At 39.9% G+C, this 16,395-nt stretch overlaps 4 protein-coding genes across 5 annotated transcripts; 1 reads left to right on the plus strand and 3 right to left on the minus strand.

Annotated features, from left to right (window-relative positions):
* Positions 1-43: 43 nt before the first annotated feature.
* Positions 44-2,017, plus strand: aqp12 (aquaporin 12). The gene is made up of 3 exons (XM_077533998.1): positions 44-686; positions 1,355-1,471; positions 1,582-2,017. The coding sequence occupies exons 1-3, from the start codon at positions 92-94 to the stop codon at positions 1,704-1,706; spliced, it is 837 nt and encodes a 278-aa protein (XP_077390124.1). The 5' UTR covers positions 44-91; the 3' UTR covers positions 1,707-2,017.
* rpp21 (ribonuclease P subunit p21) lies at positions 1,713-3,375 on the minus strand. Its single transcript, XM_077534000.1, has 5 exons — positions 3,215-3,375; positions 2,997-3,097; positions 2,719-2,798; positions 2,490-2,630; positions 1,713-2,380 (listed from the first exon to the last, which is right to left on the minus strand). The coding sequence occupies exons 1-5, from the start codon at positions 3,269-3,271 to the stop codon at positions 2,274-2,276; spliced, it is 486 nt and encodes a 161-aa protein (XP_077390126.1). The 5' UTR covers positions 3,272-3,375; the 3' UTR covers positions 1,713-2,273.
* A 313-nt stretch (positions 3,376-3,688) lies between these two features.
* pak2b (p21 protein (Cdc42/Rac)-activated kinase 2b) lies at positions 3,689-10,895 on the minus strand. 2 transcript variants are annotated; one of them, XM_077535454.1, is made up of 15 exons: positions 10,591-10,895; positions 9,077-9,452; positions 8,888-8,994; positions 8,542-8,692; positions 8,396-8,427; positions 7,558-7,671; positions 7,358-7,490; positions 7,157-7,220; positions 6,793-6,841; positions 6,588-6,700; positions 6,319-6,436; positions 6,151-6,250; positions 5,869-6,065; positions 4,638-4,775; positions 3,689-4,383 (listed from the first exon to the last, which is right to left on the minus strand). In XM_077535454.1, the coding sequence occupies exons 2-15, from the start codon at positions 9,264-9,266 to the stop codon at positions 4,297-4,299; spliced, it is 1,593 nt and encodes a 530-aa protein (XP_077391580.1). In that variant the 5' UTR covers positions 9,267-9,452; positions 10,591-10,895; the 3' UTR covers positions 3,689-4,296. The 2 variants fall into 2 exon arrangements, with proteins under 2 accessions (XP_077391580.1, XP_077391581.1); XM_077535455.1 differs by lacking the exon at positions 10,591-10,895 and adding an exon at positions 10,159-10,496.
* Positions 10,896-14,373: 3,478 nt separating this feature from the next.
* pigx (phosphatidylinositol glycan anchor biosynthesis, class X) lies at positions 14,374-16,377 on the minus strand. The gene is made up of 6 exons (XM_077535457.1): positions 16,231-16,377; positions 16,041-16,122; positions 15,787-15,922; positions 15,214-15,427; positions 15,049-15,149; positions 14,374-14,789 (listed from the first exon to the last, which is right to left on the minus strand). The coding sequence occupies exons 1-6, from the start codon at positions 16,298-16,300 to the stop codon at positions 14,652-14,654; spliced, it is 741 nt and encodes a 246-aa protein (XP_077391583.1). The 5' UTR covers positions 16,301-16,377; the 3' UTR covers positions 14,374-14,651.
* Positions 16,378-16,395: the final 18 nt, after the last annotated feature.

Raw genomic sequence — 16,395 nt, forward strand, 5'->3', positions numbered from 1 at the left:
TTGGCAGGTGTTGGCGGCCCGCCGTGTCTGATAAGAAGCGCGAGCGCTTGCGTGCGCCACGTTGTCATTACAGAGCGAACCCTCAGCGAACATGTCGGGCCTCAACGCCACTCTGGGCTATTTCCTGGCGTGCGGCATTTTGGCGGCCTCGCTGCGGACGCCTCTGAAGAGGTGGCCGCGGCTCGCCTTCCTGTCGGAGCTGTCGTCGTCGTTCATGCTGGTGGCGTGCCGGCTGGAGGTGCAGACCATCATGGAGGTGGGCGAGTGGGCCGGGGGCTTGGGCCCGGACGTGACGCTGACCATTTTGGCGGCGGTGCTGCTGGCCCACGGCGCGGTTTGCGGCGACCACTCGGGGAACCCCACCGTGAGCGTTCTGCGGTTCCTCCAGCTGGACGCCGCGCCGCTCGCCACCGTCCTGGCCGTCGCCTCCCACTTCCTGGGGGCCTACTTGGCGATGCTGGCGGCGGCGTACTACTGGAGCTTGGAGCTGACCGACATGCACATGATCAAGAACCTGATGTCCAGGGAGTGCAGCACGTCGCTGCTGGTGACGCCCGTGCAGGGCTTCTTCGCCGAGGGGGTGTGCGCGCTCCTCTTTCACCTGGCGCACCTCTTCCTCAGACGGAGGACGGCGCTCATCCGGGTGCCCGTCGGAGCCCTGCTACTTACCTTCCTGTCACATATAGGTACGCACCTGGGTATTTTTTTTTATTTACTTATTTTTTTTCCTTAATGTTGGCCATTATTGTGGTACTTGGAAAGCTAAATATTTTTTGAGGTGGTACTTTGGTACTTTCTGAGTTGACGTAAAAAGTTAGAAAATAATCTGTTTAAAAAAATAATAATGTAATAAAAAATATAATAATAATAATAATAATAATATAGTAGCCCATTTTCAAGAAAAGATCAGGTTTTCTTTTTTAGAATAGGTCATTTTCTAGGGAAAAAGTACGGTAAGCCATTTATTATAATAGAAAATGTATAGATTTGAGGGGAAAAAAAGAGTTTTTAAATGTACATTTTTATAGTTGAGAATCCAAATTTTTTTTTTCAGGACAAAAGTTGCATAATTTGAGAAAAACTGCTTCAGGGGTTAAAAAAAATAAAATAAAAATTGGTAAATTTACCATTTTTTTCCCCACAAATCTATACTATTGGTCAAAATGGTATGTGCTCTTTGACGTATTATTATTTTTTTTAAATTTTTTGCGTGTCCTAAAAAGTGCTGATTTTGGAGGTACGTCCAGTATATATATTTGAGAATAAAAGTCAAATTTTTGAAAGAAAAAAAAATAGAAGTGTAAATTTCATGTCTAAGTGATAAAATGAGAGTGTGGCATTTTTTTGCTTGCAGCCAAAGGTTACACGTCCGCCTACGTCAATCCCTCACTAGCTTACGGCCTCACATTCCACTGTTCCGGATTCACCTTCGCCGAGTACGCGCTCGTCTACTGGCTGGCCCCGATCGCAGGTAAACCCACACGAATACTTATGCACTTATTGATGGTTCGGAAGCAAACAGTTGGCCTTGCCGAGCAGGACTTGCCTGCCTATAAAGTGATTTTTTTTGTGCATTTCTAGGAATGATCTTGGCCCTCCTCTTGTACATGGGCCACATCCCGAGGATCTTTGCCAAGAACCTGCTCTATTTTCACAAGACGCGTTTCCGGGTGCGAAAAGGAGGCGAAAAAGAAAGGAAGAAATGAATGACATTCGGTTTTGGCTTTTATTCCGTTTGTAATATCCATCTTTCTAAGGCCTCATGATACCAAGAACAAAAAAGTAGTCAAAATGGAGGGGAAAATGTCAATACAAAAATGTTGCTAGTTTTCAATAAAACACATTTTTATAAATGAAATTAAATATGTATTTATGTTGGGCAGGGGTGGGGAATCTTGTTTTTTGGCCTAAGCACAAAAACAGAAAATAGCCTACATTTTCATGAAGAATTTTTTTGAAAAGTTTTTTTTTTGTGCCTATATATATTAGATTTTCAAGGCAAAAAAACAAACATTTTTTGGTACCTACATATACATATATATATATATATATATATATATATATATATATATATATATATATATATATTTTTTTTCAAGGTGTTAAAAAAAACAAAACAAAACAAAAAACATCTTTTTGCAGGTTCCCTACCAGCGACAGACCACCCATCAAATTTTCAAGTTACCATAAAGTGGACTCAATAAATAAAATCTAACTCATTTTTCAGTTGTATGTCTTTGGCAAAAGATTTTGTGAAGTTACATTACGTGCGGTCATGCAGGCGTTTGCTCTGTCGTGGCAGAACTTGTGCTGGGGTTGGAACCTTCGGTCCGGTCAGGTTTGGTCTTTTTGGGCTGATTTTTAACAGATGCATCTTGATCTGTGGATGAAAAACACACAAAAAAATGTAAGTGGTCCATTATATTATCTTCGGAAATGTGGGAGAACATTGCACATTTACAAAAAAAGAAAAAAAAAAATCTTATGACCTGGTTGTTTTTGTTGTATCTGAGCCTGAGCCTCCGGACGGTCCTGCCACAAGCAGTAATCCGGCTCGTTCAGTAGCGTCTTGCTCTGTTTACAGCTGAGACAGCGCAGCACCGTGACGCGCCTCTTCTTGCCCCTTTTCCCTGGCATGAGTCGCAGCCACAATAAAAGTCAACATCATCCGGTTTGATTCCGACAGGTGGGAGCAAGGGAATAAGACGTGCTGCTTACGTTGTCTGGTTGTGGCCGTCAAACCCGGAATGAGCAGGGAGCAACACTTCTTGCATATTGTTCTTTTCACAGATGGATCTCTGCAGAAGTTAAAATTACATCGTTGATACAGAATGAGAAGAAAGTTGTGTATTTTTAAGGGGGAACAAAAGGACAACAAGTGTACCTAATGTTTTGTCTAGCGAGTGGATTAAATTAAATGACAGGAAGCTGCCTTAAACTGCGCCTTCAAAATAAAATGAGTGCATTTTCTGAGGCAAGCGTTTGAGCGAACTTACTGTCGTAGAACAAGACGTCTTGCGATAGTCCGTTGAGTAAAACAGTAGAAACGAGCCAACTCTAAATTATCAGGGTTGTGTGCCAAAACACAATGTGCAGCCTGTTTAAAAAGAAATGGGAAAAGGTGATTATGACAGAAATGTAAAGGGAAACCAGCTGGTTAGCAGCTAGCTAATTCCGAATGAACGCGCTTCGTTGCCGAATGTTACTCACTTACCTGGTAGAGATAATTCAGTCTTAAGTACGCTTCTTTATCCTTAATGTGCCCGGACATTGCTCGTAAATGTGAACTAGGCTAAAAGTGGCTGTTAAATTCTGTTTTTCCGTAACCTTGATCCAGCAACGTTTTCATCCACCTCTTCAGCGATCTAATATGGCATCCGGTTATTTTTTTCAAAATAAAGGTACAAATCCATTTAAGTATACTGTACTGTATTTTTTTCCTCTGAGACATTTGAGGAAATTCTTTTTTTTTTTTTTCCAGAAAAAAAAGTTGTACATTTTACAGACAAAAAAAACAAAACAAAAAACGTGTACATATGATTTGAGAAGACATTTTTGAGAACTGGCATTTTTTTTTTTTTTTTTAGCAATTACTTGTATTCATTTATGCACAATTTTTATTGTATTTTATATATGACCCACCTCCATCTATGAGCAAATGGGAAATGATGTGAAACAGACAGAGGCGGACAATTTTTCCACTTTTAATATCAACAATAGAGGAAAATATAAACCCGGTCCATGTAAAATGAACTTGCCTGTAAGGTGCACCTCTGCTATCAAGGGACTAATGTGGTACAGTAGCTCTGTCTGTGTGTGTGGTGTGACGTGAAATGAATCGAGACACCATTGCGCTCTTGAAATGTTTCCTATAAAAGCAGTCGAATGAAATGGAACGAGAGACAGAGATTCAAGTATCAAAAGAACTACAAAGATGCTGACAGAGCTGAGGAAGGTAAAATTACAAAAAAAAAAAGTAGTAAAAATCACGGGGGGAGACACAAATCAACAATACATTAGGCAACACTTTTCCATTTGTTTAAGGCAGTCGATTAAAAAAAAACAACAACACTAGAAAGGAGAACGAGGCCTCTTCTTCATTAAATACAAGCCCAGTCCTCACCAGTTTGTCAGAGACTTCATATGGACAGCGGATGGTTGTGTGTGCGTGTGTCTTTCATGCTTGACGTTTTTTGGTCTTCTTCACAGTGATGATTTTTTTTCTTTATTTCTGATACTCTTAACCTTTTTTTCTGGCATAAATTCAAAATGGTTGGCTGTTGTGTGGTCTTCTTCTTAACGATTGCCTTTCATGGCCTCCTTGGCGGCCAGGATGAGCGGTGTGAGGCTGGACAGAGGCTTGGCCAGCTTCAGGAAGGGATGCTGTGTCCAGGAAAAAAAAATAAAAAATGAAATTAATAAAAGTCCAAGTAGCGATTAATAGTGACCTCACACTTTTTTTTTTCATGAAGGATCCTTCAAATGGCAAAATTCCACCTTTCAAATAGACTTTTTAAAAGGTCGCTAAAAATGTTTTTATGTTATCATTAAACAACTGACTTGTAAGAAATACAATAAAATATTCATAAATAAACAACGGTGTGGCACACTTCTTCCACAGGTGCTCGTTAGGTCACCTGCAGGAGCTCTTTGCCTCCGCCTCGCTTCTCCACGTCCATTTCCAGGCAGCGGTTGAGGAAGTCTCGGAAGACCGGCGACAGTTTCTCGGGGTTCTGCAGCTCGGGCGTCCCGTTGGTGGCGATCAGATACAAGGCCTGTGAAGACGGGGAGACGCGTCCAATAGGAGAGAGAGGTGGCGGCGGAGTGATTCCAGAGCGACGACAGCAAGAGAGTTTGAAAAAGTTGTACGGTAAACAACAGAGAGAGAGAGAAAAACAAAAAAAAATCTTAGGTTTCCCGAGTCCTGGGACACAATACAAACTGTATTGTTTATGTATTGTGTGTATAATACAAACTATGATGTGGGAAAAATTAGGGATGTGCCAAAAAAAAATAAAAATAATAATTTAAAAAATAAAAAAATAAAAAAATTATTCTCATAAGAATTGCAATTCTCATTTAGTATGATTCAGAATTAATTTTTAATTTACACAAAATTGATTTTATTTAAATTATTGTATACTGTCCTGCCCTTGTTTGTGTGCACCTTTAGTGGAGCGCTGTTCATGTTGCGCACGATTTGGCCACTTAGGGGCATTGTTTCCGCACATTCTGATACACTGTTAAGTTTTAGCCTCTGATATTGCTCAGCGGTGCACTTCACCAGATTCCAGTTCAACTTTCTTTTTATTCATTTGTCATTCAACTCTAAGATACTACTTAAAAATTATTAGTAATACTACTACTACTACTATTACTGCTAGTAAATAATAGTTAATTACTTTGTAATTTTCACAGAATTTATCCATCAATTTCCTTCATAAGCATTCATCTTAGTATTCAGGTATTAGCTTTCAGCATTCCCACACAATTTCTGCAGAAAATGCACTTAGTCTAGTTAGCATTAGCGAGGCAGACTGGAGTAGATCATGACGATTCTTTATACATCTCTAAATTGAAGCAGAAATCATTGTCAGTCAAATCATTTTGAATCAAAAATCGCTCTGAATCGAATCCCACGCCCAAAAATCGGAATCGAATCGAATCGTGAGACAATTAAAGGTTCCCACACTGAGTAAAAATGGTACAGCTATGCCAGTACATCGACTTTCCATCCAAATCAAGAGGAAAAGACAGCCGGCTACTTCCTGTTTGATAGCTTAGCAACTGCCCAAACTGACCAAACCGATATAAGAATCCAACCACCCAGTTGTTGTATATAAATGTCATAAAAGTCGTCATACTCACCCGTAGGGGGTTCTCGTTGAGGTAGGGGGGCTCTCCCTCCACCATCTCGATGGCCATGATACCCAGCGACCAGATGTCCACTTTGGGCCCGTAGGCCTTGCGGGTCACCACCTCGGGGGCCATCCAGTAGGGCGTGCCCACCATGGTGCTGCGCTTGCTCTGCTCCGGAGTGATCTGGGCGCAGAAGCCGAAGTCGGCTGCCGAGGGCGAGAGCAAAATATTGACTTACACGCTTATCGGGTCCCGTTGACGTTAAGCCAACACTGCAGGCTAACCACTCACTCAGCTTGACGGAGCCGTCCATGCCGAGCAGCACGTTGTCACTTTTGATGTCTCTGTGGATGACTTGATTGGCGTGCAGGAAGTCCAACGCTTGTAAACACTGCGAGGACATCAATCATTATGATTTATTTTTTTTTTCTTCCTAATCGTAAGCGTACGACGGCCCACCTCTCTGCAGACAGCGGCTATCTGGGCTTCGTCCATGCACGTCTCCGTGACCACGTCGGTGAGTGAGCCGCCCGCCAGGTACTCCATCACCACAAATAGCTCCTCCCCCATCAGGAAACTGCAACACGCACACGTATCAGAATCAAATTGATGGGCCAAGTATGCAAAAAACGTCCAAGAAACATGAAAAAAAATAAAAATAAATACTGGTGGTCCACTAATTAGCGCCCCAAGTTTCTAATACAGAGGAGGGGGAACTCCGGTGTCACCTGTCGAGGAAGTTGACAATGTTGGGGTTCTTCAGCTCCTTCATCACCAGGATCTCGTTGATGATCAGCTCCTTCTTGGGCTGCTTCTGGAGGTTGATCTGTTTGATGGCCACCTACAAACAGGGAACATAAACACTTGAACCTTGCACATCTCATTTACAGAATACAGTGAGAGTCTGTCAGAAGATGCTTTATTTGTTATTACTTCTTGTCCTGTGGCAACGTCGATGGCAGTGAAGACCGTTCCGGAAGCTCTGCAAGAGCAGACAAACATGTTTTTAATGACAGAACATTTCATCTTACAAATGTTTGCCCAAAGCCACGGTTCAGTATGCATCCTGGTTTGAAGGTCACTGCTCAGTTCATCAATTATGTAATAAATAAACACTAAAAAGTTGGCAATTTCTTTGCTTTGTGTTGCAAGCTAAAATGTGAGTGGCGTAAGAGCTTCATGTACTTCATTGTTTGTGTTTTTTTGGGCGATGGAACAGATTAGTGGCATAAACTGAACTCATTGCCACAGTATCTCTATACATTCTACTCTCATACGCAATTCATTCATGACTCACCCCTGTCCAATTTTCTCATATCTGGTGTATTTCTTCTTGGGGTCTCCAATGCTGACTATAGTTCCTGTGAGGGAGAGTGAAAAGAAGTATTTTAAAAGTAGTAGTTTCAAGTGTTTCATCTATATCCAAAAATCCACGGAACTGAGAAAAAAAAACTGCGTAAAGTATTTTGTGAACTCGTGCTGAATGAAAGACGTTTACTCAGTTTGTCCATGATCTCCTCGTCGGACATTTTGCCCTTCTTCTTCTGTCTGTCGGCAGCCTTGGACGCCGCGTCGGCGTCCGGGCTCAGGCTGGGCGCCGGGAGGGGCTCGATGACGGAGCGCGTGTACACCTGCCCGCACAAAACAAATTGACATTTACTAACTGTTCGACATGACGGGTTTTCGTCGTCGTCTTACGCTCTTGGTGTGTTCCGGTCTGGGGGCCACGGCGGGAGGCGGGGCTTCGTCGTCATCGTCGTCGTCAATGTCTTTGAGAGTCGGAGATGTTGGCTCGGCGCCTTTTTTGACTGGCTGGATTAGAGGAAATGAAAATAGACCAAAAGGTCATTATAGTTCAATAAACTAATGAGATAACAAAACCTGTAATAAGAATATAGAATTAACCAAAATTGTGTTGTCGCTCTTACTAGTTACCCAACGTACAACTTTTTCAAGATAATAGCAAATTTTTCTCTTCAAAATAAAAAAAATAAAAAAATAAAAATAAAAAAAAACCTAACCTCTTCATCAAAACTAATGGATTTTGAACAGAAAATATGAAAATTATCAAAAAATATTTTTTGTTCTAATAATTATAAAATATATACACTTGTGCTAAAGATAATATACAACATAAAATATGCAAAATATACAAAAACAATATTTTTTTGTTCAAATAATTATAACATATATTCTTGTGCTAAAGTGATATATGACATAAAACATGCAAAATATACATCAAAGCTATTTTTTGTTCAAATAATTGTAAAAAAATATATACTTTTCTAATAAAGAACATATAAAATATTCAAAATGTACAAAAATAATGTTTATTATTGCTTAATTTCCCCATCATAGATCAAGTTAAATGTCCCTCTTGACTTTTAATGAATTTTACACTCATGAAGAATATGATATTGCCAGAGCATTTCCAAAGGGGATAAATTGTCTCAAAATAAAATACTGGAGGCAAAAAAGACCATTTGTTGTCTGAGTTTTTTATGCATATAGTATGAATATTTGTTGATGTACTTACAGATTGCGGCGCTGGAGTGAACGCTTCTTTTTCTGTGAAGGAACAAAAAGTAGATTGCTTCACAACTTCTTGTGGTGTCACATCAAGTTAGACGTTTGCTGGCACACAGACGACTGTAACTTGAGATGGTTCGTGTGTCGACTCACCAGACGACGAGAAGCTGAGGTACTTCTGACGCCCGTTGCCCGTGGAGTCATAGAACTTGAGGACGTCGAGCACGGCCTGAGGGTTCTTCTTCTGCTCTGACTTGGTGATGTTTGAGGTCTGCAGTAGCCGAGCCCACTGCTCCGGCATACCCTGAAAGGCACGGCCAGATGGACGTTTTTAAAAAGCATGATCTGTACGCAATTGTTTTTACAGTGTATAGGCGAGTCGGAATTTTGAACTCTGAACTTTTGTGCCACAACATAATTGACATGACCAAGCTCTACTGAAAAACAAACAAACAAACAAAATAATTCAGAGCAAGAAGACAAAAATGGTCCTACTCACAGTGAACTCCCCTGTGACAGCATCAAAACCAACATGTATGGTGTGCTCAAAATCGGAAGGCGGCGAAATCTCCGGCCGCTCTTTGTCTCGATCCTTCTTTCTTCCGCCTGAAAAATGGTAAACATTTTTAATAACCAACCCAATACCGCTTTTCTTTTTTTTTTTTTTGAAAGCTCTACTCCCGTTCACCTTTCTCCGCCCCGGAAAAGATGGAGATGATCTTGCTGCGAGGCTTTCTCTCCTCAGGCACCGACGGCAGCGGCTTGGAGCTGTGGTTCGCCGACAGCGAGTCTTTGCTGGAACTGGTGCTGAAGATGGTGCTGCTCATGCGGACCGGCGGGGCGGGGGGCTTGTCCTCGGGGTCGCCGTTGTCGCACATGGCTCACGCAAGAGTTGTGTTGTTGTTGTTTTCACAGGAGGTGAGGAGGAGGAGGAGGAGGAGGGGGCGGGGGGCGAGGACGGACAGGGCGGCAAGCGGAGAGGGAGGATCACATCAGCATGAAGCACGCGTGTGCTCATGCATCACTGCAGGATGTGCAGGCAGGGGAGGAAGGAAGAACTATACCTAGGAAAAAACACAATAAAATATGGTTGGTTACACTCACATGTGATATTTTTAGCCTAAGAAACAACCTGGGCTTGTTTATAGAAACAAATATCACTTTATAAGCAAAAAAACATGGACACTATCAGAGGAGGCAAAAATGTATTTTTATTGTTACTTTAAATTATGTTTATGGTGACAAATTGTCTGCTTTTTTGTTTTTAGATTAGATTACAGAAAGAATTTAAAATGCAATGTCTAATTTGGAAAAAAAAATGCGAGGGGTGCGTCTACTTTTCACTTACATAGGGGAAATATGGACACTCTATGTAATATTTAAATTTATCTTTGTCATATGAGTGTTAATGGCTTAAAATAAGCCAAACAAACTGTTTAAAACAAAAACACTGACAGGAAATATACAAATACTGGCAGCACCAAAACTACCTGTCTTCTTGTTTTATCAATTGTACAGTTGTATTTACTTAAGTTTTGTATACCTCTTGAATTTTGTGTTAATATTAATTATGTAGTGACTACATAATTAGACAGGCACTACTACATTGTAGTTATCAAAAGATAGTGTAACAGGACAACTTAGGATAAAATAAACAATGAGGCAACTTTCGCTCACACATTAAATAATGGCGGTAATTATCTACTTTGTCTAATAACCTAATAGAAATATTTTCTCTGTGTATACTTTATTTAAATTAAAAGTATTTACTTGAAAGGTCCGTGCGGATAGTGTGCCCTTCGTGAATTACTGTCCAACAAGGGCGGCTAGCGGGATAACGTTAGCATCCGCTATTCGGCCAACAAGTGGACGAGCTCCAAGCTATCTTTAGCATTTTAGCTTGGAGTTAGCACGCCCGTTATCTCGAGGCTAAACGCTTCTATGGTTCACTACGACGACGTTAGCTCGAGGCTAACATTAGCCTCGCTAACTTCAATCATTCCGACGAGCTAACGTTAGCATATGAACTCATTGGTCACCGACTGTGAGTTAGCATGCGGCTAACGGTAACTCCTCCATGACAACTCATTCAAGTAGTAGAATGAAATGGTGGATAAATACGAAAATAAATGTCGTTTTTAGGTGGTGGATAGACTCGGTTGGAAGGCCGGTCGAGCATCCAGCACAAAGCCACTTTCTCACCGGAGAGCTTCCACGGCAGTTAAAACGTGAACAGAACTCCTCGACTCCCTGCGGTCGGTCCTCCCTCGATGCTTTAAAAGATGTTCGTAAGTCCAAGGAAAGTACAGTACTTCATATGAAAGTCGTCCATAAATAAGCTCTAGTATTAAAAAAGGTGACAACTATTTACAATGCAACTTTTTCACCCCCTTCTGTCTTTTTGGGGCCCTTCGATGATAAATCCGCTATGGCGATAAGGGGGAAGCGGAACTTCAAGTGAAGGGCCGTGGTGGGAAGTAACGAAGTATACTACTGCGTAACGAAGTATACTTCGTTACTGTCCAAGTTGATTTTTTTCAGACGTCTGTATAATTTTTCAGACAGCCTTTTACTTTTACTCTATCAATTTGAAAACAGATATGTTTCAGACCCCACAAAAACAACCATAATTATGAATGTAAGTACTTGTGAGGAGGAAGCGGTTCAGAAAATGGATGGATGGATGTAATGGATGGAGAAAATATTTTTGATAATGAAAAAATAATGCTTGATTAATGTCATACTTTTTTTTAAACTTAAAAATACTGTAAGTCAATTTTCTAGAGACCAATGAAAAAAAGAAAAGAAAAGAAAAAAAGTTATTTTATGAAAATAAGGTTGTATGACCACTACACACTTCTGTAACCTTTTGAGTTACCTCTCTAAACCTTTGAATGTACTCGCCCAACTGTTGTTAATGAGGAGTAGGTGAAATATCCACCATAAACCTTTCTGTGACTCACCCAGTCTCCGTTGCAACCTGCTGCTGATGCTGAACTCACTTCTCTCTGAGAACATACCGTTTAAAGACTCACAATGATGAAATTAGGTTAGGTGCCTTTTTCAAGATGTCAAAACAGCAAGATGAGGAGGACTGTTTAACCAAACCAGGAAATTTACTGGTCCATTTGTGGATATCGCTAACTTTTTGTGATTAGTGTACTCTATCTTCACAAATTGCGGCAATGCTCAAACCACTTCCTGAACCAGTGCTGATTCAGGACGTGGTTCGACTGTTACTCTGAAAAAGGTGCGAGACATGATAAACTGCTAGACTATATAATATACAGGTACCAGTATTAGATTTCTTAAAAATTACTAATATAGTTGTTTTCCTAGTAATAAAGAATCTACAGTATATATACTTGGCTTTTACATGACAACAAAATATTAACATACAGTATTTCCCATAATATAAACATATCATCATAACATCAAAACTTCATTTTGCTTTACATAAACAAGAGATGATTCTAAGAAGTGTACATAATGGAAAAACTTTTAGGCAAGATAAAAAATAAAAAAAAAACAGAAGGAGGAAGCCCGTGGCCCAGTCAGAAGAGGCCTTTTCCTCTCCTGAGTCTCCCTAACGAAAGCAACGAGGACAAACAAGACACACTCTCAACAGAAGATTCCATGCGAGAAGAAAAACAAGACAAGAGTTGAGGAAGCCGCCATTTTTCAGAAAGTCGCCATCTTCCGCTGCTGCGCAATTCGGGACGACCTCCCCCTCCTCACAGCTGACACACTTTGTACTTTTTTTTTTTTATATTAAATTTTATTGTTATTGTATTTTATAAATATAGCTATTATCTTGTAGTCACGATTTTGGTATTACTATCTTTAACCCATAAGAACCCACGGTGATGCCAGTGTAACAAACACTTTGAACCCCCCAGTCTCTTTGTTATAAAACGCTATGTCTGACTTTATCCCATTAAAACCCTAAGTGACGCATACTCAACATCCTGGAATGAAGACCATGTGATAGTCATGTGACTCTGTCAGGAACTGACTACTCCAATATGGTGGTATGGCTGGTGTGTTAACTTCATAGAAGCAGACAACATCAAAGACCTGTTATTTGATGCTACAGGTCATTTCAAACTCATTTGACAGTTCCAAAACTTTGTTAACATGTCCTATAGTACACTCAACCTGGTCTCACCAGATTTATTGAAGAAACTAATATCAAACCAGGTATTGAAATATCGCTGTGTCATACATGTCACATTGGGCTAAAGGCCGTAAAATACGAATGAAAAATTGATGTGACATGTTTGTCACAATAACAAAATTGGTAATAATCTGCCCAATCTATTTAGTGGAATCTGGTATTATTCAGTTGAAGTATGTTCTGCTTGTCAATTAAAAGTGTACTGAACAAATAGAAACCTAAAAGAATGTGAAAGTGAAGCATTGTTTGGTATGCTAATATAATGCTAACAGTTTTATTATCCTATGCTTATCCTATAAAAGAAAATATCTAATTATTGTGTATTCTGCACTGGGAAAACATCTTTACTTGGCATGGGAGGTGATGTTGTGGTCAAGCTGTGTGAAACTCTCCCATCAGACCAAAACTACACAGTGTTTGCTGACAATCTTTTTTCTTCAGCACCACTGGTACTCAAACTTCTTCAGCAGAAGGATCTAGTTTTTGGGAACTCTGCATGGCAATTGCTTGGCTGGGTGTCAGCTTGAAGATGATAAAAGTCATGCCAAGAGAATCAGAGGATCTGTTGATGCCAGGGTGGAAAAAGAAGAAAGGCTGGTCATTGCCAAGTGGTATGACAACAAATCTGTTACCCTGATCTCATCCTACCGTGCAGTTGAGCCTCAAGATAATGCTCGACGCTGGAGCAAAGCAGACAAGAAATTTTTGGAGGTCAGAAGACCAAACATAGTGAAAGAATACAACACATTCATGGGAGGAGTAGATCTCCTTGATTCATGCATTGCAAGGTGCAAGTACCACATGAGGTCACGGAGGTGGTACCCCTACTTGTTCTGGCACACCATCATGTTAGGTCTGGTTAACGCTTGCTTGATCTACCGCCATGACTGTAAACTGCTTGATGTCAAAAATGTACTGCGACAAAAGAGCTTCCAGGCAGAGGTTGCCACTAGCCTCATTCTTTTGGAGGCACGAAAAGGCCGACCATCACTCAATCCTACATCTTCACCACCACAATCACGACCGCCAAAAAGGGTTCGGCTTGGAGTTCCAGATGATGTTCGCTCTGACCAAGTTGCACATTGGCCTGTGAAGTGTGACAAACTTGCCCGCTGCAAGCACTGCAAAGTCAGTGCAACAACCACTCTGTGAGAAATGTGATGTGCATCTTTGCTTCACTGAGGAACGAAACTGTTTCAAGTCTGACCATCTTGTGTAGGCTAAAACACTTTTTGTTTTTTGTTTTGCACAACTTTAGTTTTTCGGGTCTGTTGTTCAGTTCTTTGTACCCATGGTAGCTTGCTACGAACGCCTCCAAATATGCAGTATTATTTATTTTTGATACAGTTGGCAATTTTGTGACAAAGCAAAACTGAATAATTTTATGTAAAACTTTATTAAAGTCACAGCTACAATATATGTTGTTGAAATGCAAGTAAAAGGCACTTTTCATGTAACAAGGACTAAAAACTTTTATGTTTACTTAATGTCAAATAAAAAATATTGTTTACCACTAACGCCCAATGTGATATATATGTAACAATACAGATCTTTGGTATGAAAAAGTGTTATTCTGAAAAAAACATCAGAAATGTGTTTTATGTGGTCCACTTGGTCTGTTAATATATTCCAAATAATTTTCCTTCAACGAAAAATGGGTCTGGGTTCTTATGGGTTAATTTCAGTATTTTTTTTTATTATGGTTGTCAAATTCTAAATGTTTTAAATGAAATAAATATTTAAATGTGATTAATTATTGTTATCACAGTATATTAGTTTTATTTGTTATTTAAATCAAACTCATCATATGGAGGGAAGATTTGCAGTTTTTAATGATTTAAAAACAACATCAACATGTTTTGCATTTGGAATCAAATAAATAAAATACTTTTCCACCAAACTGTAAACATTTTCAAACACACACAAAAAACATTGCAAGCATAAAATGCATAGAAAAATACATTATTTTAGTGCCTGTGTGTTAGATATGTGCCTTCAATAGAGCCATGATTGTTGACATAGATCTATACTTACATAGTTTAATGTGGAAAAAATAGCTGGCAAACAAACTAACCACTGCGGTGTTTCAAACTATCCGATGTTTCCACATGTATTTGGAGAGCACCAAACAGCAAATCATGGTGACCGCCAGCGTTGCGGCACACACGGGCGCCACCAGAGAACCGTCGCCCACTGGTAAACGTAAGGTCTCGTCGCTAGGCCTCTACGGGAAGACGGTCCAAAAGAAATCAAAATCAAACTTAATATGTATTTTTTTGCCTCAAAAATTACAATTTTATTCTGTTAAAATTTAGGTTATTCTTTCATCACTTTTTTTCTTTGTAACTTTTGTTTGTCGTAGAATATTTGTTTTTTTCTTTTAAAACGAGTTCCCTATCATAAAATGTAGATCCCCCCCCCCCCTCACATTATATTATAATTTATGAAAAATTAAAATCTCCTTTTCATAAAACATAACACACCTGCTTATGTTGCACTTGAATCCACAGACACATGCTGGTATTGTCAGCATTGCAGGGTGCTTCCGTCACCGTGTGAGGCTCCGAATAATCCAACTGTGAACCTTGGAAAGAAAAGCGCGTCAAGAGACAAACATCTTCCGAGCAAATATAACTACCGGTACTTACATTCCTCTGTGCGCAAAAGCAGCTTTGGGGGTTCGATGGCGATGGATTGAAAAGTTTCCCCGCCAAAGGAGGGCTGGTGATAGCGGACGTGGATGGGGATGCGAACTTTGAGCATGCCGGGGTTTTGCTCACTGAAGGCGGGATAAACGTAGGTGACGAAGCCGGAGGCCTTGTGTGCAGGCATCTCCAGGTCAATGGCGGAATCCACTAAAATCTGACAAAGAGAAATAGTAATACATCAACAATTACTATGAGAGTAAATAATTACTACCAAGGGGAAAAATAGTACAATAATAATGTTTCTCTGACCATTGTGACTTTTTCCCATCAAATATGCAACATTCTTGTAAAATTACAACTGTTTTCTCATGGTATTGCTTTACTTTTGATTATTGTTATGAATAATATATTTTTTCTTGGACTATTACAACGTTATTCTCAATATGTAGATTTTTTTTCCACGTATAACTTTATTCTACAAACAAATGTTCGGAATATTGCTACTTTATTTTAAAAACAAATAGAGAATAATAAATGCACTTGGGGACAGTAGCATACAGTCTTTGTGTTTACCTGCCAATCAACTGCATCGCTGAGGAAAGCAAGCTGGTAGGGGTCCACATAGACCCCACTGGGCCATGTGTGAAGCAGCAAAACTCGGACTTCCCTGGACGCACCAGGCTGGACTTCAACTGTCGTCTCTACTTCCCTAATACAAACATAACAGTCATTTTTAAGCAGTCACATTATGCAAGTCATATGCACCGAAAAGTTATTTGTGTGTTGTCTTGTTGACATTTCAAGCAGTAACAAAAACAAATTCATACCTGTGAAAACCCTTGTTCTTGATCTGTTGTGAAATTGCAGTTGATTGGAGCCACTGCTTTCGGGCGGCGCAACTGTTCTCGCCTACAGAAAAATCATAAAGTTATGTTAAATGGCACAGTGGGGATATTTAAGGGCATTTTCCCAAGTGTACTACAGTTTGAAGATAACAGGTTTGACGACATCTCTTACCCTTCACAGTCAAATAATGACATGTTAATAAAATCGTTAAGACAGATTGATAGGAAAGGGTCAAATACATCAAATACTTCTAGTAAGTAATTTTATAATTGAAACGACAAATGTACTCAGATGCCTTTTTAATCTGTTTGCGGAAGTGTAAATCTAAGGCCCCTT

Source organism: Festucalex cinctus, chromosome 10, assembly GCF_051991245.1.
Source record: "Festucalex cinctus isolate MCC-2025b chromosome 10, RoL_Fcin_1.0, whole genome shotgun sequence".
NCBI classification, from domain to species: domain Eukaryota; kingdom Metazoa; phylum Chordata; class Actinopteri; order Syngnathiformes; family Syngnathidae; genus Festucalex; species Festucalex cinctus.